General features: G+C 65.1%; 2 protein-coding genes across 2 annotated transcripts; one reads left to right on the plus strand and one right to left on the minus strand.

Annotated features, from left to right (window-relative positions):
• Positions 1-912: 912 nt before the first annotated feature.
• On the plus strand, positions 913-11496 carry BXZ73DRAFT_79523 (uncharacterized protein; the record flags this gene model as incomplete). The annotated part of the gene is made up of 36 exons (XM_048023113.1): positions 913-1159; positions 1306-1617; positions 1734-2233; positions 2600-2746; positions 2785-3060; positions 3113-3184; positions 3254-3425; positions 3569-3657; positions 3906-4139; positions 4268-4320; positions 4381-4525; positions 4599-4652; positions 4815-4920; positions 5174-5345; positions 5393-5424; positions 5538-5787; positions 5840-5983; positions 6007-6190; positions 6255-6373; positions 6438-6551; positions 6928-7026; positions 7113-7197; positions 7262-7306; positions 7354-7589; positions 7806-8023; positions 8086-8159; positions 8215-8331; positions 8425-8516; positions 8606-8626; positions 8677-9197; positions 9276-9429; positions 9680-9744; positions 9786-10087; positions 10116-10849; positions 10878-11135; positions 11256-11496. 36 exons carry the CDS (start codon positions 913-915, stop codon positions 11494-11496), a joined length of 6684 nt encoding a protein of 2227 aa, XP_047875334.1.
• Positions 11497-12196: 700 nt separating this feature from the next.
• BXZ73DRAFT_103897 (uncharacterized protein) lies at positions 12197-15379 on the minus strand (the record flags this gene model as incomplete). The annotated part of the gene is made up of 6 exons (XM_048015727.1): positions 12197-12790; positions 12921-13619; positions 13661-13797; positions 14060-14455; positions 14516-14607; positions 15315-15379. The coding sequence occupies 6 exons, from the start codon at positions 15377-15379 to the stop codon at positions 12197-12199; spliced, it is 1983 nt and encodes a 660-aa protein (XP_047875335.1).
• Between the last annotated feature and the right edge of the window lie 10812 nt (positions 15380-26191).

A 26191-nucleotide genomic window follows, 5' to 3' on the forward strand; every position in this document is an offset into this window, starting at 1 on the left:
AAAGAGGAGCCAGTGCCCGTACTGGTGAACTGGGTTGCTGCGAGGGGGTTTTTGTACCCCTGCGGGGACGCTCTCACTTGGCTTCGGAGGCACGTATCGTCTACCGTCGGGCCCCGGAAGCAAATGTGCTCTGGGTCATGGCGCCCTGCGAGAGAGTCGAGTACGTGCAAGAACACTCACCCGAGCAAACTCGTTGTAATTGACGGGGGACGAGGCACGTTTGCGCCGTGTTTTCCCTGCAGGCCTCAGTTTCCCGTGCTTCGTCCATTCAATATTGAGGACTCACCTCGGACGCATTTACCGAGGAGGCCGATGCCGGGAAAGCTTGATAGGCGACTTGTTTCCAGAGCCACGGCTGAATGGGTCTCGGGTATGGTGGTGTCGTTTTTAGGACCAACCCATGTGGTCCACAAGCGGAGTGCTTTGTGGAGCAAGAAAACCTCGGATGCATCACCGTTTCTTGGTCATTGTCAAACGTCAAGATTGGCAAAAAGGTCTACGGAGTACATCGTTGGCGCAAACGATCTCTGAAAGATCTGGACAACGGTTAGACCCCCTCAGTCGAAAATGCAATATGAAAGTTATGAAACTGACAGGAAAAATGCAAGTGGAAGCTCCAGGGAAGACATCGTTCAGACGGTCTACACAGCTATTGAAATTACAATCTTCCTGGGATTCAGGAAGCATGCTGCGTGTGCAGTGTCGGGGTGTGATCACCATAAGGCAGCTACACTCGAATTTTGGGGAGCCTGAGCATGAAATCTATTCAGCCATCGCGACAATATAACGCTTTCTCACCGGAACTCGCTTCGCGTCCATCCAAACACGGAGATTCGGACAGCATCACCTGCACATCACGGCACACCGCCGCATTTCTTGGGTTGTGTGACCGGAGATCAAGCCGATACTTCAATGCCTGTGAACGTTTGGTCAGGCGAGTTTTCCAACTTGAGCGGTCGGGGAGGGTCCGGGGGAGCGGGCGCGGAGAGGTCAGACGCTGCGGGTAGCACGGCGGTAGACGTCATCGGTCAGACCGGGGATTTCGAAGGTGATTCCACTCCCCAGCCACCCGGGAGGCGTCGCGCGTCGCGGATGTCGTACACCAGCTCCGAAGAGTCCGCGAGGGGCATCCTCAAACGTTTTCATGAGCCCTGGACCAGTGAGGAACACGTACACGAGTATCGGCATTAATCGGGATGAGGGAACTTCGCACGGACATCGTTCGGGCTTACTCACGTCTAATGTGCAACCAGCACTCGAACTGAGATGTCGGAGTCGCCAGCGGTTGCAAGAACCGCGCCCCAGGGTCATGTGGTGCGCAACTTGAGCGCGTCGGCCGGAAGACGGCGTGTGAAGACGAAATGCTTAGACCGGGCCACTCAATCTGCGAGCGAGGGCGCGCCGGGTCCAGCACGCGCGCACGGGTGCATACCGTTCTGTGGGATTGGGGTCAGCGTTGGGAGCCAAAGCCCTTGGCGTGCATAAGGACTCACGGACATGGGCTGTTGCATAACCTCCTGAGCTCCGGTGCAGTACGGTTCACTATAAGCGCCTTCTGCGAGCCTACGATCTCGGGCCCGTGCGCGCCGTCCCTCGAAAACGAAGAGGACGTGCGCAGTGAGCTCGCGGAGTCCCAGCGTGGCCGCTTAGGGAAAAACATGCCCGAAGCACCGTGTCATGGAGCGATCGAATTAGAGCTGCATCCCTGCTCAATGCGGCCAGCCCCCACCCAGTGCCGCGAAGGGTTCCCGGGGCTGGCCGCATAAGGCCGATTCGAGCGCATAACAGCGGGCTTCTGCGCCTTCGAACGCGGGGTGAGCTCGTGACCTTCGTCCGAGCAAGAGAGGAAATTGCGCACCTCGCGCGGGAACGCGCGCGCAGACGCCAGGTTCGAGATGAGTCACCGTCCTCCGCCGACGCGGCGCGGGGGCGCTTGGGTGATGCCCAACCTTCGCGAGCCCCCGAAGGTTCACGTGGAGCGCAGAAACCCAGCAGGGCCCACGTTCCTCTCGCGCTTGCCGGCCGACGCGTCTGTGGACTCTCCCGCCTCTCTACGCCCGCGCTGCGTTCCCGTGATCGACATCGACGTGCGCCCGGGGCCGGAACAAGTCGAAGCTGCGCCGCCACCTCGAGGACGTCGGCCTTGACGTGCGCGCGAATCCACGCTGCCGACGGTCCAGGACGCTTCAACGCTGTCGGCGGACGAGCGAGGATGTCGGCGAAAGAAAGCGAGGTCAGTACGGGCTCCAGTGGCGCGAGCTAGAACCACTCGCCGGCGTTCATGGCTAGGACGCCGTCGGCCCTCCTTCTCGCACGAGCGCGCCATGTGCTCCGTGAGGATGCGAGCGCCCCGCGGCTCGGACGGACCTTCCGCGGTTCTCGATCCTCTCGGGCATGATGCAGGCCGGGCTGGGAACACGGGAGCCAGGATGTACGAGGGTATTCTGGCTGCACAGTAGAGCTGCGGAAAGCGGGGATGTGTACTTTTGCAGAAATGGCGGCGCCATGTCCTCCGCTAGTGCTCAACAGTAGACATATCGCGTGTTGCCGGGTATGCAATCAACGATGGATCGCTTTGCGAAGTCGCGGCTGCCCCTAGAATCAACCACGTTCAGTCGACGCCCGAGAAAATGGCTCACCGTTGACTCACCTTTGCGTCGCAACCCCGCATGAGACTGCCCGCCTGCGCGCGATCCGGACCGCGGAACCATCCGAATACGGTCGACAATGGGGGTTCCAGTCGGCTGTGAGAGGCCAACATCGACATTGATCAGGCGGAGTCAGCTTCGAAGGGACATAGCTCGGGCGGACTCACGTCTCATGCACCGATGTGACGCTTCTGAGCGCAAACCGCGGTTTCTGAATCGCTGGCATGCGCCTGAAGAACGAGGGCCGTGCGGTGCGCTTTTAGAGCGTGTCGACCAGGTCTATCTAGAACTCCGTCAGATCGAGAACGAAAAGGCGCGGGAGGGGAATGCCTTGGATCGTGACTGTACGAACGAGAAGACGCCATTTCGGAAACGGCCCTCCGCAAACAGCACTGTGCACGTAGTCAATACAGTAGGTTGCGCTTACATGCAGCCAGACGATACCTATATCCACTGCACAATAGAACTGGTCTTCGGATGATTGGCTCCGCGTCGCGACCCTGGTCTCTATCCGTGAGCCAAGGAAGTCTGAGATTGTAAGGAAGTCGAGGAGCCTGGCGCGGCGTGTACCCTGACACCCAGTCAGCCCACGGCCGTCGCGGCAGCGGACACGGTTCCCTGCAAATACACGCACCTCCAAATCAGCCATTCTTCTCTTCATATGGCAAGCAACTCCTAACGGTTTCAGCATCCCTGCAGTTCGCAGGAATGGCGCGCGGCCCTTGGGGCTAGCCTGGACTGATGGGCGGGCCATCTTCGAGGAGTCGCACCCATTCTGTTCGTTTTCAGCCTAATATATGCGGCCCCGTCTTGTAGATGTGGGATCACAGACGACGAATCCAGGGAACAAGTCACGATGACGCATTGCCGAATGCGGTAGTATATTCGCAAGAGTCGAGTCGACCTGGATGTCGCTGCAGGTTACGGAGCCGCGGGTCGCGGCGACATTGACAACCTGGGTAATACGACCCCACACGAGGCACAAGAGAAGGGGTCTCCGGCGGGCGCGGTACGAGCGGGATGCTGAGTTCGTGCCTGGCGCAATGTGCGTCCGGATTCCGTTCGTCGTGTGCTCTCGTCTAAGGCACGCCGTCGGTGGGAGACGGGGCCTGACATCGACGTTGGTGTGCGCAACACGCGCTGCGATGCGCCGCCAAGACCGGGGAGAAGCACGCGGAGCCGTTGGGAGCGGTGCGAAGCGGCCTCATCTTGCGGCTCCGGGCTCCTCGTCGCCCCCTCGTCCTCGACGACGACTAGCTCGGGTCCCATGGCGACGCCCTGCGAGACAAAAGCAGCAAATTGAGACCCAAACACGAGGCCCCTGCACGACGGGATGCGCTAGAGCTTGAGGAAAGGTTCCAGCGCGAGCGAGAACGAGAGGAAGCGGTGCCCATATCGAGCGAAGACAATAAGCCGACTGGCGCTCGCGCGCGGGCAGCTGATGACGGGTGGTGGGATGAGGGCGTGAAAAAAGTGAAACAAGATAGCCGGGTGATGTCCTAGATTCGACGAGGGGTGGACGAAGGAGGGGAAGAGTGGTGAGTGAGGCGGTAAGTCAAGGGCGCTTATATCGGTGGATTAGCTCACGGGTTGTGCATATGGCCTTCGGCGTCTTCAAGTGTGCGGTGGCATTCGATTATGGCACAATGAAGCCTAAGAGTAGACCAGAAGAGTGAGTTTGAGGAGGAAATAGAGGCGGTTCTCAATGAAAGAGCCTCCTGACGGACACAAGCTCCGCGGTCGATCGGAAGGCTCTTCGAGGCGCACGACCCGCCACTCTGGGCGTAGCTAATCTGAAATCGCGCAGATCGCATACCTCACGCGTTTGGTCCATCTCCCCCTACCCGCTGGAGCAACCTGGCAGAGTTCCGGGTGAGGTAAGTCGAGGAGACACACCGGAGGGACGGTCGCACCATCGCGTAACGCACAACCTTCGCCCGCGCTGCGGAGCCGTGCGTGCCTCGGCTCGGATTCGAAGAGAGCTTCGCGGTCGGTGCTCGGAGGGTGCGTGCCGCATGCGGCTAGCGCGGTGAGGGCGCGCAGTGCTCGCTTCGTCCATTGCTGAGACCGAAGGAACAGAGCGGGACTGCTGCCTGAGATCGGGGGAGGACTTAGACGCGCCTGCACCCCGCTACAATTGGTCTGCGCACCGTGGCATTTTGCTAGATATTCGTCCGATTTGACTCGGGGATGTCCGCATGGACAGCCGGTGGGAGTAATGCCACCCCGGGGCGTGATCGTTGTGCTCGACCTGACGCAGACGAGCATCGAGGTTCTAACACAAGACAACAAATCAGAATTGGGAAAAATAAACGAGAGCAATAAGAATGAACGACAGACCTAAAGGGATGTGTCCATGGACCATACGGTAAAGCTTGTGGCCGAAGTATTTGACATGTCTGGTGCTGAATTGCTAGTAGCATCGACGAGGTGTTTTAATATCGCAGTCGTGTCTTCTTGTATGCTTGTTGTGATATAGGCCCACATCCGCCATGACGAGTAGAAGATGGTGACGATGGTTGTAGTTAAAGACGAAGTAGACGTACGGGCGTCAATCGTCGAGCCGGTCCGTGCGCTCACGTGGCAGGCGTTTATTATCGGCTGCCACTCCTTGCCCATAGAACTTGTAATGCACCTGGAACGTCAACTACCCTGGACCGCATACGGGCCTATCCTCAAACGATTGCGGAGAGGAAGGTGTAACTTTGCACCTGCTGGAACACGCATGGCCTGGATTTTTATAGCGTTCTTGCCCTAAACGTTGAAAGAAACTTCGGTACGCAAATGTTTCTGGTCTCTTTTTTCCCCCGTCCCTTCCGACCTCGCTTGCGCGTCACTTACAGTGACATCTTATGATCCCACCCTGAGTGATTTATATTCTCGAAGTAGCTCCCGCGGTGCTGCAACAGGCACTACTGCGCGCACCGGCGCACGACCGACACGTCGACGACACGGAGGCATATACGTCCTCATACGACTGGAATAATTGGACCGACAATGACAACGAGCTGATCACACCTCAGTACGGTCAGACGCCAAGGTTAAATAAAACCTCGCCGAAGACTGCGACTCCGACAAGAGAGCAAATACAGTCCCCCTCACATTGTCTCGACCTCCACCCCTTTGTCATCACGCACTGGTAGGTCCTGGGCGAACACTTCCTGTCCACTCCCCCATTGAGTGTTTTCTAGGCTCTCTAAACGCCAAGTGCGCACGAGCTACGTCACGGCTGTCGACCACCGCGTGTCGGAGCTTGACTCGCACTTGGGCGCACCCGCGCTGACCACGGCCGGCCTCGACGCCCCCACGCTCCCCGGCACCGTCTTCTGCGCGATGTACGACCCTAAGTGCCCGACAGCCGCGCGGCTCTTCACGCTCGCGTAGTTCTTGCGGTGCGGCCCCGTCGAGGTGGATGCACGGTGAGACACACCTTGCTCTTTCCCCGTCTGTCGCCTCGCACTGACCCAGAGCCGGACGCAGAGCGAGATCCGCGCGCTGCGCACGGAGGGCCGCGTCCTCTAGCGTCTCTCCGAGCAAGATCGGTACGGGCGCCACGCTCCGCTCGTCGACGTCGACGCGTCCCCGTGCCAGCGCGGACACCTGCAGGTGCGGCGACGGCATGAACTTCGGAGAGTTCCGGACCCGCGCCTTCAAGTCCTGAGCGAGGCGCAGAGTCTGCGGATCCCACTCGTGCACGGGCTGTCGGCGGAGCGAATCAGGTGGAGGTGCGTAGGCGTGTACGAGTCTGACGTCGACATACCGCTACTCAATGCGCGTTGGTTTATAAAGGAATCGCCATCACAGGGACAAGCTCGGAGTCCTTGAGCTTTACGGAGCAGAAGGATCGAGTTGCTCTGCGATTGCATACGGTCTTGGTCTTCAATCGACCACGAATGACTTCAGGTATGGATGAAATCAGGTGGCGGTGGACTCGTTGTGCCACCTTCGGCGATGGCCTAGATGACGCCTTGGGCGAAATTACTGAACAACTTTTCCGCCACTGGTACACCGACCTTGCATGCGTTCGTTCGATCTTTAGACTGTTACGGGCAGCCAATGCATCATCGGCTGCTTCTGTGCTGACGAGTCTCCTCTCACGCCCGGAAACACCTTCCTAACAGATATCTCACATCAACGCCGTGCAAAGACCCAGCAAACTTACCACGTGCAACGCAGCACGCACAACACAAGCCCTGGCCCTACTATTTCACAGCACAGACATCTAGACACCGCAGCCCTGCGTCTCTCCTGCTCATTAATCACGAGGCGTGAATCACAGCGTCCGAAGTGACCGCGGCTTCGCACACCGCCCCGACGCGATTCACAGACCCGGTCCTAACCCGGTGCACAATGGGGCCTCACAGCCGCCTGCGAACGCGTGCGTGCGCTTGATAAGTTCCGGCCCGCCGTGTTATGTCGGCACTTGTCACTTACCCGGCCGCTGCGTCTTCTTCTAATGCACAGGGGCGCGGCTCCCCGTGGGGTTGCGAGTCGCAGGCGGTCTGGATGGAAGCGCGTCCATATCGTGACGTCGGAACTGGGCGTTCCGGTGCGTTCGAAAAGGGGGTGCGCAGATACTGCGACTCATCTGCTGCTTCATCTCCACGGCGCAGTATTCTGGGCCGTCGTGCATTCGTTATTCTCGAGGGACATGGGAGGTGGGCTCCGCCGTCGCGCGCTAATCTGACCCTTCTTGGCCTTGGAGAAACGGTCAAGTCGTGTTTACGGAGGATCAAATCACGGCGAGCTGCTAAAGCCACCTCCGAAGACATCAATTGCGAAGCTCTGCCCCTGCTGCAGAATCCGTTTCAGCCAGCAAATCTCCAATATCGCGGATGCGACGCTCGGGCACGTACGGCACGAGAGCTTGCCTCGTAAACCTTCGCCCCTTTCCCGAAGGCCAGCGGTCCTGACGGTTCCGAACCCTGCAAGCAGAAACGAGTCAGTCAAGGTCGTCGGTCCCTGCAGGCCCAAACCCCCAACACCATCGCTCGGCCCAGGGCCGTCTGACCCGTCGAACCACGCTCTCGTAGCCCACGCAACCTGATCTCCGCGCTTACCGACGCCCTTCCGTCCGCGTTAACGCACCCCGCGCCGCGGCATCCCCGCATCCGCTCGGGCTGGATGCGCTGTCGGGCCCCACACACATTGGGCCAGCGTCGAAGTTTCCGGATACGGCAACTGGGCTTCCTTTCCTGGCGTGCGGTGTCGAGTCAACGCGCCTGGTTCGGGACGCGGTGGGAGCGTGGCGCGAGGGCCGCGGACGACAATGCATAGCGCAGCGCTGCAAGGCCCATCGAATGTGTCCTCGCCGACCGGTCTTGGAAGCCGGCAGTTCTCGAGCGAGCGAGCGACTGAGAAATTACGACCTATACGTGAGCGACGCACGGATGAAACGTCACCAAACGTCCGCACATACCGGGGTGAATCCCCACAGCGCTCGAGACCGTCCCGCGCATACATGCGGAGCTCCCCGACGCCGCCAGCCACTGCGCCGAGCAACGACGACCGGTGAGACCGCGCGGCACTCCTCCGACAGCCATCGTCCGACCACAACGCCTCGCAGCCCCATGCGACCGCCACGATAACCGCAGACCACAACACTGAGACCGCGGGCCACAGCCCCGCCGGCGTCGAGCGCGCCACGGTGTTCAGATTCGAGGGCTTGAGACCTGAGCCTGAGGTCCGGCATCGCGCCCCGAGTCGGAACCCCCGCGTCCCAATCGAGCGAAGACAATAAGCCGCGACGCCCACGCCCACGCCTACGCCGGGACAGATGACACACACCCGTCAGAGGCCGCGAAGCACCGCGGTCGGTCGGTCGGTCGGGCCACTCAATCTGCGCGACGCGCCGGGTGCAGTCCGTACGTGCGTGGGCGCGTGGCCGTCGTTCGACCGCGAACGACGAACGACGGTATCCTGGCCTGATCTGTCAGCCTCCCGCGCTCGGCGCTCAGGTATAGCTCACCTCGCCGCGCGTAAGTATCCGTGCGTTCCGCGGGGCTGCGACCTCGGCCTCGTACGCCAGGGCACGTCCATCGAAAGCCCAGCGCGCGTGGGCGCTCGGTCCGGACGAGGGAAACCAGCGAATCAGACCCGCGTCCGCGCTCGAGCGCCCCAAGCCGCGAAGGGAGTCCGCTCCCGGGCCCGAGCGCGTGCGCGGGAGGGGAACGCGCGGGTGCGCTGCGACGAGACGAGACGAGGGGACGTCCTCCTCCGCCGACGCGGCGCGAGGCGGCCGGCCGTGCTTGGGTAACGCGCAACCTTCGCGAGCCCCGAACGGGTTCGCGCGGCGCGCAGACCGCCTGCCTCTCTACGACCGCGCCCTCCCAGGCGTGCGGCGTCCCCGTGACCCCCCTGCGCGACGTCGTTCGCGGCCGGTCGGAGCGCCAGCACTTGATCCTTTTTTTCTTTTTTCTTCTTTTTTCTCGGCGTGCGCACTTGCGCACTCGCCCTCGATGCCGGCGATGTGTACGCACGTTGGCGCCGCCGTCCTCCGGGGGGACGCCTCGGCGCTGGAGGCGAACGGCGGTGGCGATCATCAGGCGAGTGCGGGCGCCAGTGGCACGAGCTAGAATCGAGGACGGCGTCCTTCTGCGCGGCCTGCACATGTGCTCCCGAGCGCAGATGGGGGTGCGAACCCGCAGCGGTCGGTGGCGTGGGCTCCGCGGTCCTCGATCCTCGCTTCTCGACGCTCGGTGCTCGGTGCGCGCGCGGGAGCCCGACCCCGCTGGGAACAAGAGCCCGTTGGACCGTTCGAAGAGGAGGGCGAGCGAGCCGTGTGCGTGAAGTCCGGAGGATCTGAGATGGCGCTCACAAGACCGTGGAAGGGCGTGCCTGGCGCGGGCGGGAGCGCGGGGGGCACATGAGCCCCTCCTCCCGCGCTGCGCGGAATAGAAGCGCGCTTGCCAGAAAGATGGCCGCCCGATCATCCCGCCGGAGTTCAGTATCCTCGCTGCCCGCCCGGGACGCTCGCCCCCGCGCACACGCTTGTGTGCGCGCCGCAGCCTGCACGATTGATCGCCGCCGAGGGCGCGCCCCTTCCCCCCTCGCGAACCTGAGCGCAGAGTAAAGGCCCGAGGCGGAGGCAGAGAGGGTGAGCGGCCCCCACGAAGTTGAAAGCCTCCGCGCGCGCAGCCGGGATTGCCGACGACCCGCCGAGGCGGCCGGCAAGTCACGTCGACGGCGGACGTCTGGAGATGAACGTCTGGAATTCGAGCCTCTCCCCGCCCGCCGCCGTCTCATTTCCGGCGCGCCCGCGCGGCCCATCTTCCGGGCGGGGCCCCAGCTCATTTCCGCTCGACGCCACCCGGTGGGTGCGCCCCGAGAAAGAGAAAACAGAACAGAGAAGAGAGGATATTCGAGCTCAGGAGATCAGCCTGAGGGAACGCCCACCGGTCGAGGCGCGGCGGGGTGGGAGGGGCGAGGGCGGACCGGGGGTGCGCGCCCTTCCCGCCGGGTCGGTAGCTCGAAGCTGACGGGCGGATTTGGGGGTGCTGGGCCGGGCCTGCGCGATTGGGAGGGTGCGCGGGCGTGAGAGCGCGCGGAAGCAGATCCTGCGCGGCGGGCCGGAGTCTGGGCCCGCGCGACGAGGGCGAGGGCGAGGGCGAGAGAGAGAGGGCGCCACCGCCGCCACGCAGAGCCCCAGATGGATGGGCAGATGGATGGGTGGATGGGTGGCACAGACCAGAAGGCGGTCCGCCGTGTGGAGGGCGTGATCCCCGGACATACGCATCAGCGGTGGAGAAGAGGGGCGGGCCTCTCGCCCCGACACCGCCATGCGCTGGTGGTGCGTCACAGAAGAGGGCCGAAGCTCACGATCTCCCTCGAGCGAGGGGGACTGCAGAGAGTAAGGGATTGGAAAGCGAGGTCGAGAGGATCGCAGAAGCCGCGTCGCGGGACGCCCCTGGCCGTGCCACCCTTCTTCTGAGCCCAGGCTCTCCGACGCCTCGTCCTCCGTCGGCGCAGAGCACCAGCCCAGCGCCTCTGGCACTGGCTTTGACGCTCTGCGCAGTGGCTGAGGGGAGAAGAAGCGCACGACGCACCGAACGCCGCGGAGCAGACGAGGATTACGGTTATGATGGCGGCGTCAATCGACCGCCTCAGGCGTGCTCCAGCTGCACAGAGAAGAAAGAGAAAGAGGGAGAGGAAGAAGACGCACGATCTCGCCCGCGACGCGTGCCTCGGGCGCCACCCCGCCCGTACATGCTTCTGTCTTTCTTCTGCCAGATGGCGCGCCACCCTCGATTCTTGTCCGCTTGACGGACCCATCGTCGCGCGCCCGGCTATCCCGCGCGCGGCGTCCCCCATCGCCGCGCGAGGGATCTCCAAGCACCGCCGAACCCCCAAAGATTCTCGTCTGTGCGGATACGCTTGCCCTTCCCATCGCGTACGTGCAGCAGGGAGCCAAGCAGAAGCCCCGCAGGCAAGAAAAAACAAACCCGAGCACGGCGGAGAACGCGGGTGCACTCACCCGGACACGCATATGTACACGGATCTTGGAGTTTGACGGCGCACGTCCGCGGCGGACCCGTGGGCGGGAGGCTCCTAGCGCTCCGCCGTGCGCTCCACGCGCCCCCCGCGCTTGCCCGCGACGCGAACGTCCAGAGAGAAGAGGAAAGAAGAAGAAAAGAACAGCCCGCGACGTCGGAATAATGGCAAGACGAGACGAGATACGCAGACGCCAGCGCCGCGAAAACGAACCGTGCGACTCGGATTTGCTTCCGCGCGCGTCCCGGGAGCGCGCGCCTCGCGTCATCTGATCGGTGCCCGCGCGCGCGATAAGATAGCGATAACGCCCGGCGGGGGTGGATGGGATATTGTACAGCTGGTAGAACACCGGCCCTAGCCTGCAGGCAGTTGCTGGGATCGTGCGGGGACGTCAGATCCGCGGTCGGACGTAACGGCGACCCGCGCGCGCGCACGGAGACAATAACGGGGCTGCGTACTCGTCGCGTCACGGACGCGTGTATGAGGTAACGGCGACGGACGAGGGGACGGGCGGGGCGGTGGGCGCATAGGTAAGAGCGGGCGGGGGCATACGTAAAGGGTCGGGGGCATGGGAGGCGAGAAGGCGCATAGAGGGGGAGGTACATAATGGTCACATTTAATGTCTATGTAGGAGAGAAGGCACGGGACGGAGAGGAGAGAAGAGACGGACACGAGGCGGGCGGGACGCGGACTATCGTACATTGTAGCAACGAGCTCGGGGCGCGTGTATTGAGAGGGGAGGAGAGTCGGTGCAGAAGGCGTTGTTTTTGGACAGAGAGGATACCGAACGGGGGATATAGGTACAGACGCGGTGAGTTGAATCACCGGCCACACAGAAGTCACCGATGGCCCGCGGAGACGGAGAAATCGGGCTTTGGGGTGCGGGAACACGTTATGGAACAGGACGCTGGGAACGAGGAGGAAACGGAGTGGGGACGAGACGAGATGAGACGAGACAAGGCAGGGATGGGTCGAACCAGAAAATCGAAAGCAACGCGCGCCCTCGTCGGGGCGGGACGAGAGCCGCGCGCGATGCACGCACCGTGACCTTCAAACGTTCACCCCACGCAAGACCTCGGCGCGTGCTCGACCACGCCCGCCAGCTGCAGCTCGAACCCGTCCGCGGCGGAGAACGGGCACGCGCCCCACCCCCCAGGCGAGTCGGCCGCCGCGGCGGGCGAGTACAGCAGCGGCTCGCGCGCGCCGCCGCCGCCGCCGTGGCCCCAGTCCGCGCCCGCGTGCCCGGCGCCGTGGAGGAAGAAGGGCTCGCGCGCGCCCCACGCGGCGGCGTCGAACGCCTTCTCCATCACGCTCCCGCCGCCGCCGAGCTGGAGTTGGAGGGGGAAGGGGAGCGGCGGCTGCGGGCGGCGCCCGGCCCAGTTCTCGAGCGAGGAGTACGTCGAGGACGACGACGAGGACGACGACGCGGCGGCGCGGGCGGGCGTCGGGCTCTCGTGCTCGAGGTCGGCGAAGCCGTCGAAGCCGTCGAAGTCAAAGTCGAAGTCGGCGAGGGGCGCGGGCCAGACGTGCGCGTGTGCGTGCGGGGTCGCGACGGGCGACGGCGCCGGGGTCGAGAGCTCGCCGTCGAGCTCGAACGCGGGCAGCGGCGGCGTCGCGTGCGTGTGCGCGTGCGCGGCGGGGGCGAACGGTGCCTGCGTGAAATACGAATTCGCGCCGTTTGCGCGGGCGGAGAAGGCGGAGAACGAGGCGGAGACGAGGCCAGGGGCGGGTGCGGGCGTCAGCGGAGAGCGCGGGCGCGCGAAGCGGGCGGAGGGCACTCACGATGTGTCGGCCTCCGTCTGCGCCGGGGTCCTGGAGAACGTCGGTGGGGCGCAGGGCGAACGGCTGCGCGGGCGAAAACGCCTCTTGACCGTGGGTTGGGACGGAACTCGCGAGGACGTCGACGACGGCCGCGCGCGCGTACAGGAGGGCGGGAGACGACGCGGCGCTGAACGACTCGCGGCGGGGGAAGGCGGCGAAGAGGAGGGGCGGGCCGCGGCCTCGCGCGGGCGCGGACGAGGACCGCTTGAACATCGCCGTGAGCGGGACGGTGAAGCGGACGTCTGCGCCTGTGTCCCGTTCGTTGCGCGCGACGAGGCCCGAGCTGGGGCCGTCGCCTCGGGGCTTGACCTCCTCGCGCTCGTGCTGGAACGTGAAGTTCGGGACCGCGGCGGGGGTCTGGGGAGCCGGGGGCGCCTTCACGTCCTCTCGCTCGACGTCCATCCTGTCTTCCGGCGGCGCACCTTGCGTCCTTACGCCCTCCTTGCCCTTCCGCCCGCGCGTCCCCCTCACCTCAAAGTCGTACTCCTCCACCGCGCGCGTGAGCGCCTCCCCGGTCTTGCCCTGCACGATCAGGTCCGCGATGCGCGCGCACCGCTCCTCCGTCCCGCTCTTCCTCTCCGCCGCCTCCTCCGCGTCCGCGCCCCCCTTCGCCGCCTTCCTCGACGCGCCCCGGGGTCCTTGCCCGCCTGCCCGCGCCCGCTGCGGTTCGCGCGCTTCCGCGGGCGCGGGCCGTCCTTGACCTTCGCGAGCGCGAGCGCGTTCGCGGCGGGCTTGAACCGCCAGTCCGGGTACTTGCGCCGGTGCGCCTCGAGCGCGGCGACGGCCTTGGCCTCCCACACCTTGCGCTCCTCGCGCGGGAGCGCGCGCCAGCACTTGCCTGCGGGCGTCCGGGCACGCGGGGGGCGGGGGAGGGGGAAGGGGGAGGAGGAAGAAGCGTGGCGTGAGCACAGACGACACCGAAAAGACGCACGCGGGGGGAGGGCGGAAAACGCGTCGGCCACGCGGCGTGGGGGGCCGGAGACAATGCTCACGCGCGCCTCCGCACTCGGGCACGCACGGTGGGCGTCGGCGTCGACGGGGACGAGGACGGGGGGTGGGCTGGGGAGAGGGAGAGGGGGAGGGGGAGACGGCGGACGCACCGATGATCTTCGAGAGCGCGCTGTGGCTGCCCTCGATCCGGCCGGGGATGTGCTGGGCGCGGATGAAGGAGGAGCGGAAGAGGATGAAGGCGTTCGGCGGGCGGGGGATGTACGACGCGTCGCGCTTCTTGGCGTGCGACGACGGCGCGCGCGGGGCCGCGTCCTCCTCCTCCTCCTCGGCGTCGTACGGAGGGGCGTCGAGGAGCGGCGGGGGGCCGTCTACGAGCGGCGGCATGTCCGACTCGGGCGCGAACATGAACCGGATCGGCGCGAGCGGGGGGAGGTCGAGGAGCGGCGGGGGGCCGTCGAGCAGGCCGGGCGGGGGCCCGTCGAGGAGCGGGGGAGGGCCGAAGTCGAGGAGTGGGGGAGGGCCGTCGACGAGGGGCGGCATGCCGTCTGGGAGGGCGGTGGGTGAGCGGCGGGGAGAGGGCGCCGGATAAGGCAAGGGAGACGCACCGTCGTCGTCAAAGACGATCTCGCGGTCGTACGGAGACATCGGATTGGGAGTGGCGGGCGGAGGCGATGGCTGGAATGGAGAGCGTAGGCCGCTAGGCGGGAGTTGATGCAGATGGGGAGAGGGCAGGCGTCGCGGGCGGCAGGCGCACGGGAGCAAGTCGACAAGGCGTCAGGTGCACGGGCACGGGCACGGGCAGGCAGGAGGGAGGGCGTGGGCGGACGGACGGTTCGCTGCCTTTATTCTCAGCTAGGCAACTTGTGAGGGCCGCGAAGCTCCGCGCCGAAGACGGGACGCTTCCCAGGAAAGGACGCCCAACCGGCCTGCCCGTCCGCTGCCCACCGCGCTCCGGACACGTGCCGGAGGATGTGTGCAGGCTGCGCCAGCGGGAGTGCGAGCTCGTGGCCTGATCGACTGCAACGTCTCCCGCACGGCCGCGGAAGCAGACGAGTGGGAAGGCCTATTCGCCAAATGAAGCGCAGCACGGCGACGGCACATGCCAGCATCGATACGCACGAGCCTGTCGCGCCGTCTTTTCCGCACCCGCTGCTGGAAAAGTACAGATGTCCCGCCGGATGAAGGAGAGCCGGAGTGGAACGCACCTGGCGAGCACACAGCCCTGTTCCTCCACCGAGCTCAGTTTGCAAGAAACCGTCGAGATCGATGGCGGTTGGGGCACATGACCCTGTGGCTCTCGGCAGGGGCCAGTCACGGCCGCACCTCGAGGCAAGGGAAGGCAGAGAGCGGCGTGCGCCGTGCAACGAGGTCGCGGTTGTCAGTTTGCCCGCCGTGCGCACCCACGGTGTGGCCGAGTGCAGGCGCCGAGTGCCGGATTGGGCGGTGCCAGGGGGCGCGCGTGCGCTCATCCTGTGCAACTCCGGACAGCCAAACGCAAACTCGCCCACGCACGCTCGCCCACCGCTGCCCCCTATGACGTCCCCCCTTCTCTGCGGACGTTCCCAGACGTCGCCTCGGATGCTCCGGCCGACGGCTCGCGCTGCTCTTTCCCTCCGGCGAGCTGCTCGTGCGCCGGTCTCCACGTTCGGACCGTTCTTCCTTCTCTCCCGCACGCTCGCACTCCTGTGATTTACCGCGGACCTTGGGGGTCGCCGCGCAGCTGCGGGTTCGGAACGTCGTACCGACCCCAGCTGCCTCGCAACCACCACCATCCTCGAGGCACCACACCAAGCATCCGTCCTCGGATGCGCAAACAGGTGATATCCCACATGCCGTCTTCCCGATCCATTGACCGACATCCATCTATCTGCGACCACGCCCGGTGTTCCAGCGCAAGCCTGAAGGCCTGACGCCGGAGATCCCAAGTCTGGGGTCCCGCGTCCCATCTGGATTCTGGACGCCGGACCGAACTTCCATGCGCTGCGCTGCGCCCCCCAGGCAACGTTAACCCGTCCGCGCACCTGACCCGGGTGTTGGAATCTGCCCGCATACTTAGCAAGCTCGGTCGTACGGTACCAGCGCTTAGTCATCCCGTAGATAGCCGCCGCCCCTCGTCCCGCACTCGCCTCACGCGTTTGCCCTTCCCCACCACCTCGTTCTCCCCCGCGTCCGTCTGTACTCGCCTCCCGGTGCCCATAGGGACCAACCGCGTCGTATCGATTGCATCTTATTCCTCGTCCGACCCCGTCCGAGCCGCCGACTTCTAACACAAACGCGTACCCTTGCCCGGAGGTCATTCCGCGCCCGCGCCCGGCCTACTCGTTGTCCGCGCCCTCCGATCTCGACGATCCGAAGCCCCCTCCGACCCGCGATCACCCTTTCGACTTCCGACCCGTTCGCGACCCTCCGATCCCGCTTTCTCCCCGCCGATCTTCGACCCCCACACCTCCTATCGCAAGAATCGCCCCTCCATCTCCACCATGGCCCCGCACTTCTCCCGCCTCGAAGACAACAACTACCCCGAATGGCGCTTCTACATGGAAGCTCACCTCACGCGTCAAGGCGTCTTCGAAGTTGCGTCCGGTGCCCTCTCGCGTCCTCCGTTCGCCCCTGCGCACGTCGCCGTCAAGTCCTGGGACAAGAAAGACATGCAGGCTCGATCCGAGATTAACCTCATGCTCTCCCCCTCGCAGATCGGCCACGTCCAAGGTGCAACGACCTCGGCCGACATCTGGACTCGCCTCGAAGCTGTCCATCGCGCTCACGGATTCGGCACCCGCCTCGCTCGTCGCCGCGAGTTCTTCAACATGTCGAAGCAGCCTGACCAGGCCATGAACACGTGGATCTCCAGCGTCCGCAGAGCCGCATTCAATCTCAACGCAAGCGGAGCGAACGTCCCGGATGAAGACATCATCATCGTCCTGACGAAGGGCCTTCCCGAAGAGTACGACAGTCTTGTCGTCGCCCTCGACTCGACCCCCTCCGCGTCTCTCACCCTCGACTACGTCATTATCCGCCTCGTCAATGAGGAATCACGCAAGGCCCCATCGGAGGCATCCTCACCCTTGCCGTCCTCCGCCGTTGCTGCTGCCGCCCGCATGTTCACCCCCACTGCTCGCACGTTCGTCCCCGCTGCTCGTGCCGCTGCCACCGCCCCTGCTCCTGCTCCCACCGGTACTCCTCGTGGTCAAGTCCCGCTCTCGGAGATCACCTGTTACAACTGCAAGAACAAGGGCCACTACCAGCAGGACTGCCCGCATCCGCTCATCCCCTTCAAGGAGCGCGCCGCCTTCGCCATGGCACTCGGCCCATCGTACCCGTCGTCCCGGAGTGGTTCGGAGAGCCCCGTTGTGGCGTTCTCTTACTAGGTTTCATGGGACATTCGTACGTTTCGATTCTCGTTCCCCTCGCGCATTTTCTCGTTCCCCCTTCTCGCCTCCGTGCTCCCCTGTCGGCATGTTGTGGTTACTTTAGCCGGCCGTCATTGGCGTGCTCGACATCGTGATTCGCTTGCTCTCTTGAGGTTGTAGCTGGTCGCCCGCATCATCGTCTTGATCCCCTGTCCCCGATCCTCGTCACGTTGATTTTGTTTATTCGATTCTATGCCCCTGTCTCTCCTCGATCCAGCGTAAACCCCGATCCATCGTATCCGATCCAGCGTAACCGACCCATCGTACTCGAACCAGCGTAAACCGATCCATCGTCCTCAAACCAGCGTAACCGATTCAGCGTCCCCCTCGATCCTTCGTACCCGACCCTTCGTACTCGACCCATCGTCCTCGATCCCTCGTCCTCGACCCTTCGCATTTTGTACCACCGTCTTCCCCTCGATTTGTGCTCGTTATACGCCCTCGCTTGTGGGGGCCTGTTGGAATCTGCCCGCATACTTAGCAAGCTCGGTCGTACGGTACCAGCGCTTAGTCATCCCGTAGATAGCCGCCGCCCCTCGTCCCGCACTCGCCTCACGCGTTTGCCCTTCCCCACCACCTCGTTCTCCCCCGCGTCCGTCTGTACTCGCCTCCCGGTGCCCATAGGGACCAACCGCGTCGTATCGATTGCATCTTATTCCTCGTCCGACCCCGTCCGAGCCGCCGACTTCTAACACCGGGCCCGCGAGCGCGCCTTCAACTCTCCGAGCACCCCGCACGCCCCCCTATCCCCACCCACGGCGGCCGAGAGGGCACGGAGGCGCGCGGCGTGCAGTGTGTGGGGGGGCGTTTGGTATCGCGGCTGCCTATTCGATCATCGGCGGGACCCCACGGCGCTCCCGGATGCAGGCCGTCGCGGAGTTGGAACCCGCGAGCGGCCAGGCGCGAATCCGACATGGATTGGGAGAGCAGGGTCCGGCCGTAGGGCCCCCCCCCGCTGCCTCCTCGCGCGTCCCGTTACGCCCGTGCCGCCCGCGCCGTGCGTGCGTCTTGCGTCTTGCGTCTCGACGTTGCGGCGTTCTGATCTGTGCGCACACACCAGCGCCGGGCCCGCCGACATGGGCACGGATGCGGACAGCAGAGCTGCAGCTGACGACCGGGACGTGGCGCGCGAGCGCGACATGCGCACACTTCAGCACGAAATCTGTCCAGAAAAAATAGAGCCCCGGATCCGCCTGCGCAGATGGCTCCCTCTCAGCTCTGAAGATCTGAAGTCTGGTGCGACAGATGTCCATCTCCGCCCTCCGGCGACGCGCGCACGCCGGGCTGCTCAGGGCTCGCGCACTCGGACCGGGGTGCCGAGCGGGTCATGCGCGCGCGTCGACCATCGACTGGTCACCCCAGCCGCTCCCTCTCGTGCCGCAGGCGGCCAGGCGGCTAGTTTCGGCGGCATCGACGTCGCTTTAGGATCCGTGTATGCCCGCACAAATATCGGCAGGCTGCGGGCCTCGAGCCCATCCCATTCGCGAATGAGCCAAGTAGTAGGGACAGGGCGGGCGTCACACCAAAGAGACGGCGGCGGCACGTACCCTCGTTTTCGCGTCATGCTTCGAATGGCTTCACTGCAAGTCTAGACCACCGACGCAGCGTCGCGGGATCAGACTGCTGCGAGACGAGGGCAGCTACTAGCACTGTAAGAAGGGTGCTCCCCCCTTCCCGGATCATAGCATCGCATATACTCGTGCACCATCATCGCACTCGCGCGCATTCGAACTCGACCTGACGCGGTCCAGGCTCCAGAGCTCCAGCTTCCAGGCTTGCGATCTGCGATCTGCGGTCCATGGGCCATGGCGTTCTCCCTCCCTCTGCGGGTGCCGTCCTGTCGTTCCTTCGCTCGATCTTCCATCCACCAGGTAAGTACTGTCCACTACATCGATCCTCCCTAGGAACAGCTGCTCACACCAGCACGACTTCCGACCCCGGAATGCAGATGATCCGACGCGCGAGCATCGATTTCGAATCCAGGAACCCAACGCCAAAGCCCCAGCGGACCGACTCGCACGGCACGGTCAGTGCAAGCACGTGCGCCTTTCACCCTCCCTCATCGCGTCGCGCCCGCACGCGGCGCCCACAGCTCCCGCAGCTCTCCCCACCGCGCCGCCGCCGCCGCCGGGGGGCGCCCGGCTTCCCAAGTTCGTGACCGAGGGCGCGTGGGAGCGACGACGCGCGAACTGCACCCGCGCGCCGCGGGTGCACACTTGCCGCCGTACTCAACGCCCGGCGTCCGCTGCCCAGGCCTGCATGGGTGTGCCCCTTGTTCCCGATCCGGGCGCGAGCTTCGACCGGGGTGTTCCTCTGCACCCCGCGCGGCGGGCTTCCTCCCTTTCGTCGCACGATGTATAGTAGGGCTAGGGACACGCAGAGCCGGGGAGCCGGGCTCCGCACGGGAGTGACTCCGTGGGTGGGCGTTGTCGCTGCCACGCTCACAGCGGCGCTTTTCGAGTGGCGCGCCGTGCTCGACGTTCCGGTGCGTCGATGCTGGTAGAGGTCGAACGAATGCAGCTGTACGCATACGCGGCGGGATCGGCGAAGGCAGACGTGGACAGCACGGCGATCGATGTACATGCCGCCCGTTCGGAATGCTCGTCGGCGAGCGAAAGAGAAAAGAAGAAACGACACGCCCGGCTGGGCCCACCGCGACGTCCGCCTGAATGCGACAGACCTCTTACGATGATGGATTTCTTGTGTGTACGGCTTACCGTAGGGCTCGGCCCTTGAGGGCGTAAAACGGGAATAAAGCAAACAAACAAACGTCCGCCAACACGCGGTGTGCGCGACGCGCGACACAGATCTGTGCTTCGGACGAGGAGAGCCGTCCGTGAACCCACCGCATCAAGCGGTATTTGTGCGACGAGCACAAAGAAAGAGTGCGCGGAGAAAAGGGAAAACGCACAAGCGCTGCGGGCACCCATCGTCCTCGAGGGGCCGGCCGAGCGGCGTCCGCGCGCGCCCTCCTCCGCCCGTCCTGCGCGCGGTCGCGGCGCGCCGCCCCATCGCAACGTTCCGCGACCGCCCGTTTGCCACACCGCCGCGGTCGCGCGCGTCGCTGTTCCCCGCGGACGCGCGCGCGACCCACGAAGGGGATTACGTCAACGCGCTCGAGGCACGCGGCACTGGACATTGGACGAGTACGTACTCAGACTGCGAGTCGAGAGCACGACTGGGGCCGCTCGTGCCAATTCGCGCGCGCCGGGCCCGAGCGGTGCGCGCGATGTCGTCAACGCGCATGCTGCGGGCGAGGTGGTCCGCCGGGTCCGGGGCGGGGGTGCGTTATCGCCGCGAGTGGACATATGCCTCTCCCTCTGCGCGGGCGGGCGGCGGGGGTCTTCTTGCCTGATCACCGATCGTCCCCGCGGTGCGCCCACATCGCGGCCAGGCAGGTGCAGTCGTGGGGAACGCACTGAGCGCCGCCCGCCTGAACTAGCGCCGCCGCCCAGACATGAGGCCTTGAGGTGCTGCAGCAGGCGTCGACGACGTGCGCCGACGCCACTCGCGCCCGGCGGAGGTCGAAGGTGCGGCACGTCTTCGCCGCATTCGGTGGTTGCCCTCCTTGCGCATGCGCGGGCGACACGTACGTGTACACAGCTGGCGTTGGCGTGGGAGGTCGCGCGATGGGGCTGGGGGCGGCCGTCGTACGACTGGGCGGGCGAGGCGACGGGGGTATCAAGAACGTGTAGGGGGCGGGAGGCGGGTGCTGGGGCACGGGGCCAGGCGGGACATGCGTGCGTACTTGGGCTCTGTCGTGTCGGGAGGTGGGGGCTCCGCTGCGGCTAAGCATAGGGTGGTAGTAGTGTTACGTCGAGCGAGGTCGGTTGGCAAGAGTTGGCACCATGGAATTGAGAGGGATGAGAGACAAGGAGTGTAAGAGGGGGCGAGTTCGAGCGCGAGGACGGATTGCCTCGTGATGGGCTCGTGAGCGGCGAGATGGCGTGGCAGGTGGGAATAACTCGAGCCTCGAGGAGACGCTCGTTCCCGGCGCACCAGTACGGCTACGAGACGCTGTACGTCTTGTTACTACCGCTGCCTTCGCAATATGTCCTTCCCGTAGCTATGCGGCGTCTTGAAATCGAGACCCGGTGCACGCTGCGATGGTGAGCTCAAAAACGTCGGAGTTGTTTGGCGCCGTCATACACGTGATCGTGGCGTCTCATTGCACACGCTTGCAACGCGTTGTATGCGCGTGTTCGATGACCTGTAGTATGTAAGCATTCGAAAGTAAAAATAGGAGGAAGAAGCACCCACTCGGCCGCGTATCTTAAGTCGCGCGACATTGATTGCGGCCGGGAAGCATGCGAAGGCTGAAGACAGACTTCGTGCACAGATAGACGTGGACGAAGGCTCGACTTCACGGCAGAAACATACCCTTGCGGTCATCGGCCCCGCCGTCGCGCCGAGCTGCGGTGAGTGACGTCTTGCGATCGCGAACACCTGCGGTGCACTAAATGGCGAAAGCACAACTCTAGTGGACGTCGGATATGTTTTCATTGCCGCAACTAGTAAGAGACAGGTGAAGACCTGCAGGGCCCTCCTCGTCATGAAGTAGGGCCGTCCGGGCATCACAAGGGAAAGAAGTCAGACCGCGCCTCTCGAGCGACCAAGTCCACGTCAACTACCGGAAACGAGGCAAAGTCGAGGCAGGAGAAGCTCGCGGGGTCGTACGAGACTGGCTCCCCTGCACCTCGCCCCGTCTTCTCCGTTCTGTGCACATGCACGGCCGTTACCTCCGTACACGACCCGTAAAGCCCGTCCTTCCCTGCCGCGTAGCGTCCACGCAGTTTGACGCGACAGCGAAGGACGGCGCCCACGCGCAGAACACGAGCATTGGGGTTCACATAGAAACACTCACGTTGCAAGGCGTGCCTCCGCGCCGATCGTCCTTCACGCGCACGGTGTGCAGCAGCCTTGGAAATGGCAGCGCTTGGCTCGAGTGCATGTTCCGCCGATGCCCCACCGATGGGACTCCGCGACAGTACTGGTAGTGGCCAGTGCGGACACCGTGACCTCTTGTTGGGCGCGAGAGCGTACTCCGAGGCGGAGGAGGACGAGCGGTCGGGCGAGGGCTGGAACGCCGGAGAGCGTGGACTGAGGTTCGCGGGGCATGTGCTCCGGGGTTCTAGTGCGCAGAGGAGGCCGGTGGAAGCGCAGGGTCGAAGGGGGAGACGAAGGGGGCCCAAGCTGGCAGAAAGACTCTGGCGGTGGATACCTTGCGCAGAGTACTCTACTTGCGCACTGAGGGGGGCGAAGTGGGTGCGGGCGAGGACGGGTCGACGTTGGGGGTGGAGCGGGGAGCGGGGAGGGCCACGTGGATATTGCCTGTCCGGCATCCCAGTTTGCCTGCTCTGATCGCCGATCGCAGACCCCTAGCGCAGGGTTTGGCGCGTACGTCATGCACGCTGGCACGCTGACGCCCTCGCTCTCTGCCTTGACAGCCACGTTGACCACGTTCCCCGCCGCCTCATCCCCCACCACGCCCTCCCGCTCGCCTGCGCGCCGCATGGGCAGTCACTCGCGGCGGCCGTAGTCCCGGCCGAAATGAACGCCGCAAACGCTCGTCGACCTCGCACCCGTCGGAGACCCGCTCATCTGCCTCCGCGAACGGTGCGTCCGAACACTTCCACAGAATCCTCTGCCCCCCTGCGGGCTTGTTCACTTGATCCCGACGCCCTAGCGACGGGCCTCTGCCCAACCCTCCGCCCACGCGCGAGCGACGTCCTCCAGCGCGCACCCCCCGTATCGCCCTCCACAATCGCGCCGCGATCACCCGAGGGCCGAGCGCGGCCCGCGCGCACGGCGTGCGCCGTGTGGCCGCGCCCGTAACATTAACTACCCGACGCGACGCGGCCGCGCTATACTGCGATGGGCGATCGCGGGGCGGAGGAGCTGTCGCCGCCGGGATCGCGAGTCGGGGCGCGGAAGTCGGTGCGTCTGCCCTGCTCCAGTCCTTGTTCCGGCTTGGGCTGTGGCTCGGGTGTCGCAATGTCTAGCGCGGCGTCCTGCCCCTCATGTGCCCCGAGGGGGGCCGATATGGATGGCGGGACGCACGGCGGCACATGACGCTACGCCGTTCTATGAAGTGCTAGCTCTGCCTGTTCGGTCCGCGTGCGGGTGGATGGGTGAGCTAATCCGAATGTGCGCGCGTTCACAGGTTCTGCGTCCGCGGACATGGGCAGCGTCGCGCGTGAATGTTCAGCTCCTGCTCACGGAGGTTCGTGGATCACCCTCTATCACATGCTCTTGCATCCAGTGCAGCACAGAAGTACGATCATAACGTGCCCGTTGGAAGTGGGTTGTTGCCGCCAAGGTACGGACGATGGTTGGTCTGCCTCGTGCGTGCAGCCTATAGCTAAATTCCGCCGCACTCTGCTCAGACCACCTACTCGTAAGAAGTGGTACGCATGGTACGCAACTGTATGAGCGCCGTCACCGATCCGGGCTCGCCGTCACCGATCCGGGCTCGCCGTTCCATCACGGCGAACGTGTTCATGTCCTGAAAAGCGCAGCGAGTTAGCTCCCTGTGATGCATTCATGGGCGACAAGGCGATACTGATGGCGCTCGGCACAGATATCGATGTGGCCTACCTTCCCAAACCGAGCTGATGACGACAAGGACCTGGTCAGCCGTCGCTAAAGGCTATCGCACGCATCATCTCCGGCGACAGCTTAACGGAGGACGGAACGGAACAGCCTCGCGTCCCCGGATGCGCTCGTCGCGCGCATGGTCTCTGGACGTCGTCGGACCCGGTCGTGCACAAGGCGACATCACGATAGTAAGTGCAGTCGGCGACGATGAGATACCGGAAGTTAGATAGCGGAACCCCCGAGCAAGTCAGGTGCACTCGGCCGCCCCTGAGGCCTCCGCCAGCGCAGCGGAGGGACGCGACCAGTGTCCGCGCACCGACACGCCGAGCGCCGGGCGCGGCGGGCCCACGTTGCACGTACCCTAGCCCGTGCTGTCCTGCGCAATGATACTGAAAACAGGATCGCAAACAGACGACGGGCGCGCTCGTATGTCTCGGATATTCCTACCGAACTTCGGGCTCTGCGCTTGCGCGCGCATCAACGCCGTGCGCACAACTCCCCTCCGCCCTGCTCAGCCCTCGGCGGCAGACGGGCGCGAAGGCGGAAGTGTGGCTCGCTTAGCGGGTGTGCGATCTTTTCCCCAACGCTTCCGCGCGCACCGCCCTGACGTACGCAGGCAGGTCGCAGACCGCGCTCGCCGAGTGGTGCAGGACCCCGGAGGGAGACGCAGACGCTCTGTCAGACGGCAGACGGAGAGGCGGGCGCATGTCGAAGGTATGACGAGAGCGCGAGACGTTTCCTCCCGGGCACTGGCGGTGTGATTGACCTGCGCACACGTTCCCGCAGGGCCATCACGCACCACGCGCGCCGGCCGGTGTGCGACCCAAGTTCCCCGTCCGGCGCGCAGGGCGATGGCGAGCTAGCGTCGCGTACCCGCATCCATCCACCCAGATAGACGTCGGGCGATGGGAGGCCCGCAGCCCGAGCGGCGGGCGGGGGACGGGCAGTCTCCAAACGGGACGCTCAATGCTGCCATATCCGTCCTCCGCCCCGCCTCGCTAGGCAGCCCGCGCCCGCGTTCCGGACCGTCCGCCGCGCTCCGTGTCGCTGTGGCCAGAAATGCCGTTACGCCTGGCGTGCGTCCGTGCATTCCGTCACGTGCCCTCTCGCGTGCGCGAAGCTCCGGGCGGGCAGAAGCAGCCGCCGCGACGGCAGCTGTGGATGAGCGCTACCGCTTCCGCTGTCAGGACGGTGCGTGGGCGGGTTCGAACCCCAACCCCCCCTCCCCCCCGCTCAGGCCCGCTGGGCCGACTTCCGAGGCCTGAGCGTGGGGGGGTCACGCGCGCGAGCACCGCCCCCGAACCTCCGCACGGGGCAAGTTGAAAGGGCCCGCGGCGCGGCAGCCTGGTCCGGGAGTGGCGGGAGCGTCGCGGAACCAAACTGGGCGGGACGGCGGCGGCGGGCGTTGTGGGCGAGGTCGAAGTCATGGTGCGTCAGACTCAGAACGGACGGGACGGGGGGAGAGGTGGTCGCGACGCGGATCTGCAACACGATCGGGCGAGGGCAAGCCCCTGCGGCGACGGTGGGCGTTGTGGAGGGTGGGCCCAAACTCTGAGCGCAGACCCGCGGTGGGCAGGATGGAGAGGCGGGTCTGCCGCCCAGATCCGGGACGCCGGGCGCTGCGATCCGTCCGCCCGGCCGGAGCCTGCGTGCCATCTTTGGGGGACGCGAGATCGGGCTGCAGACAGACGCGGCCCTGAGGCGAGCCCACGACGCCGGGCGCGGCTGAAAATCCGATCCCTGCTGGAAATCCCACCGCGCGCGCGCAGACCTTCGCCTTCGAACTCGCTCGTGCGCGTGCGCGCGAGATATTCCGACGTCCCGCCTCTCCACCTCGCGCGCGCGCACGCGCGCTCACGCTCACGCTCTGGCCAGCCGCCCGTGCGCGCCGTGCCGCTTACGGGCCCGTTACGAGAGCGCGCGGCACGAGGCGTCGGTACGCGGCGGCAGGCGACAGGCCGCTTGTCAGTGCTGGCCTGCACGAGTCGCGCCGCGATTGATGCGCCGTCGGCCGCCGCGAGAGCTCGACCGCGCTCCCGCGCTCGCTGTGTGCGCCGCGCCCGCGGGCGTGGGGGACGGCGGGCCCGGATGGGGGCGGGTGACTCGGCGTGTGGGCGGGGGCGGGCCGCGCGCGAGCGTGCTATGGGAGGAGGCAGCGCGCGGGCGATAACGGCATATGGCCAGCCCAGGACGGGCGACAATAGGCGAGATAGGTCCCGCGGAGTCGGGCACAGGGACCGGGCTTCGAGCACAAGACAATAAGACGGGCGGCTG

The sequence above is a fragment of the Epithele typhae genome (assembly GCF_022376455.1).
Source record: "Epithele typhae strain CBS 203.58 chromosome Unknown BXZ73scaffold_45, whole genome shotgun sequence".
In the NCBI taxonomy this organism is placed as follows: domain Eukaryota; kingdom Fungi; phylum Basidiomycota; class Agaricomycetes; order Polyporales; family Epitheliaceae; genus Epithele; species Epithele typhae.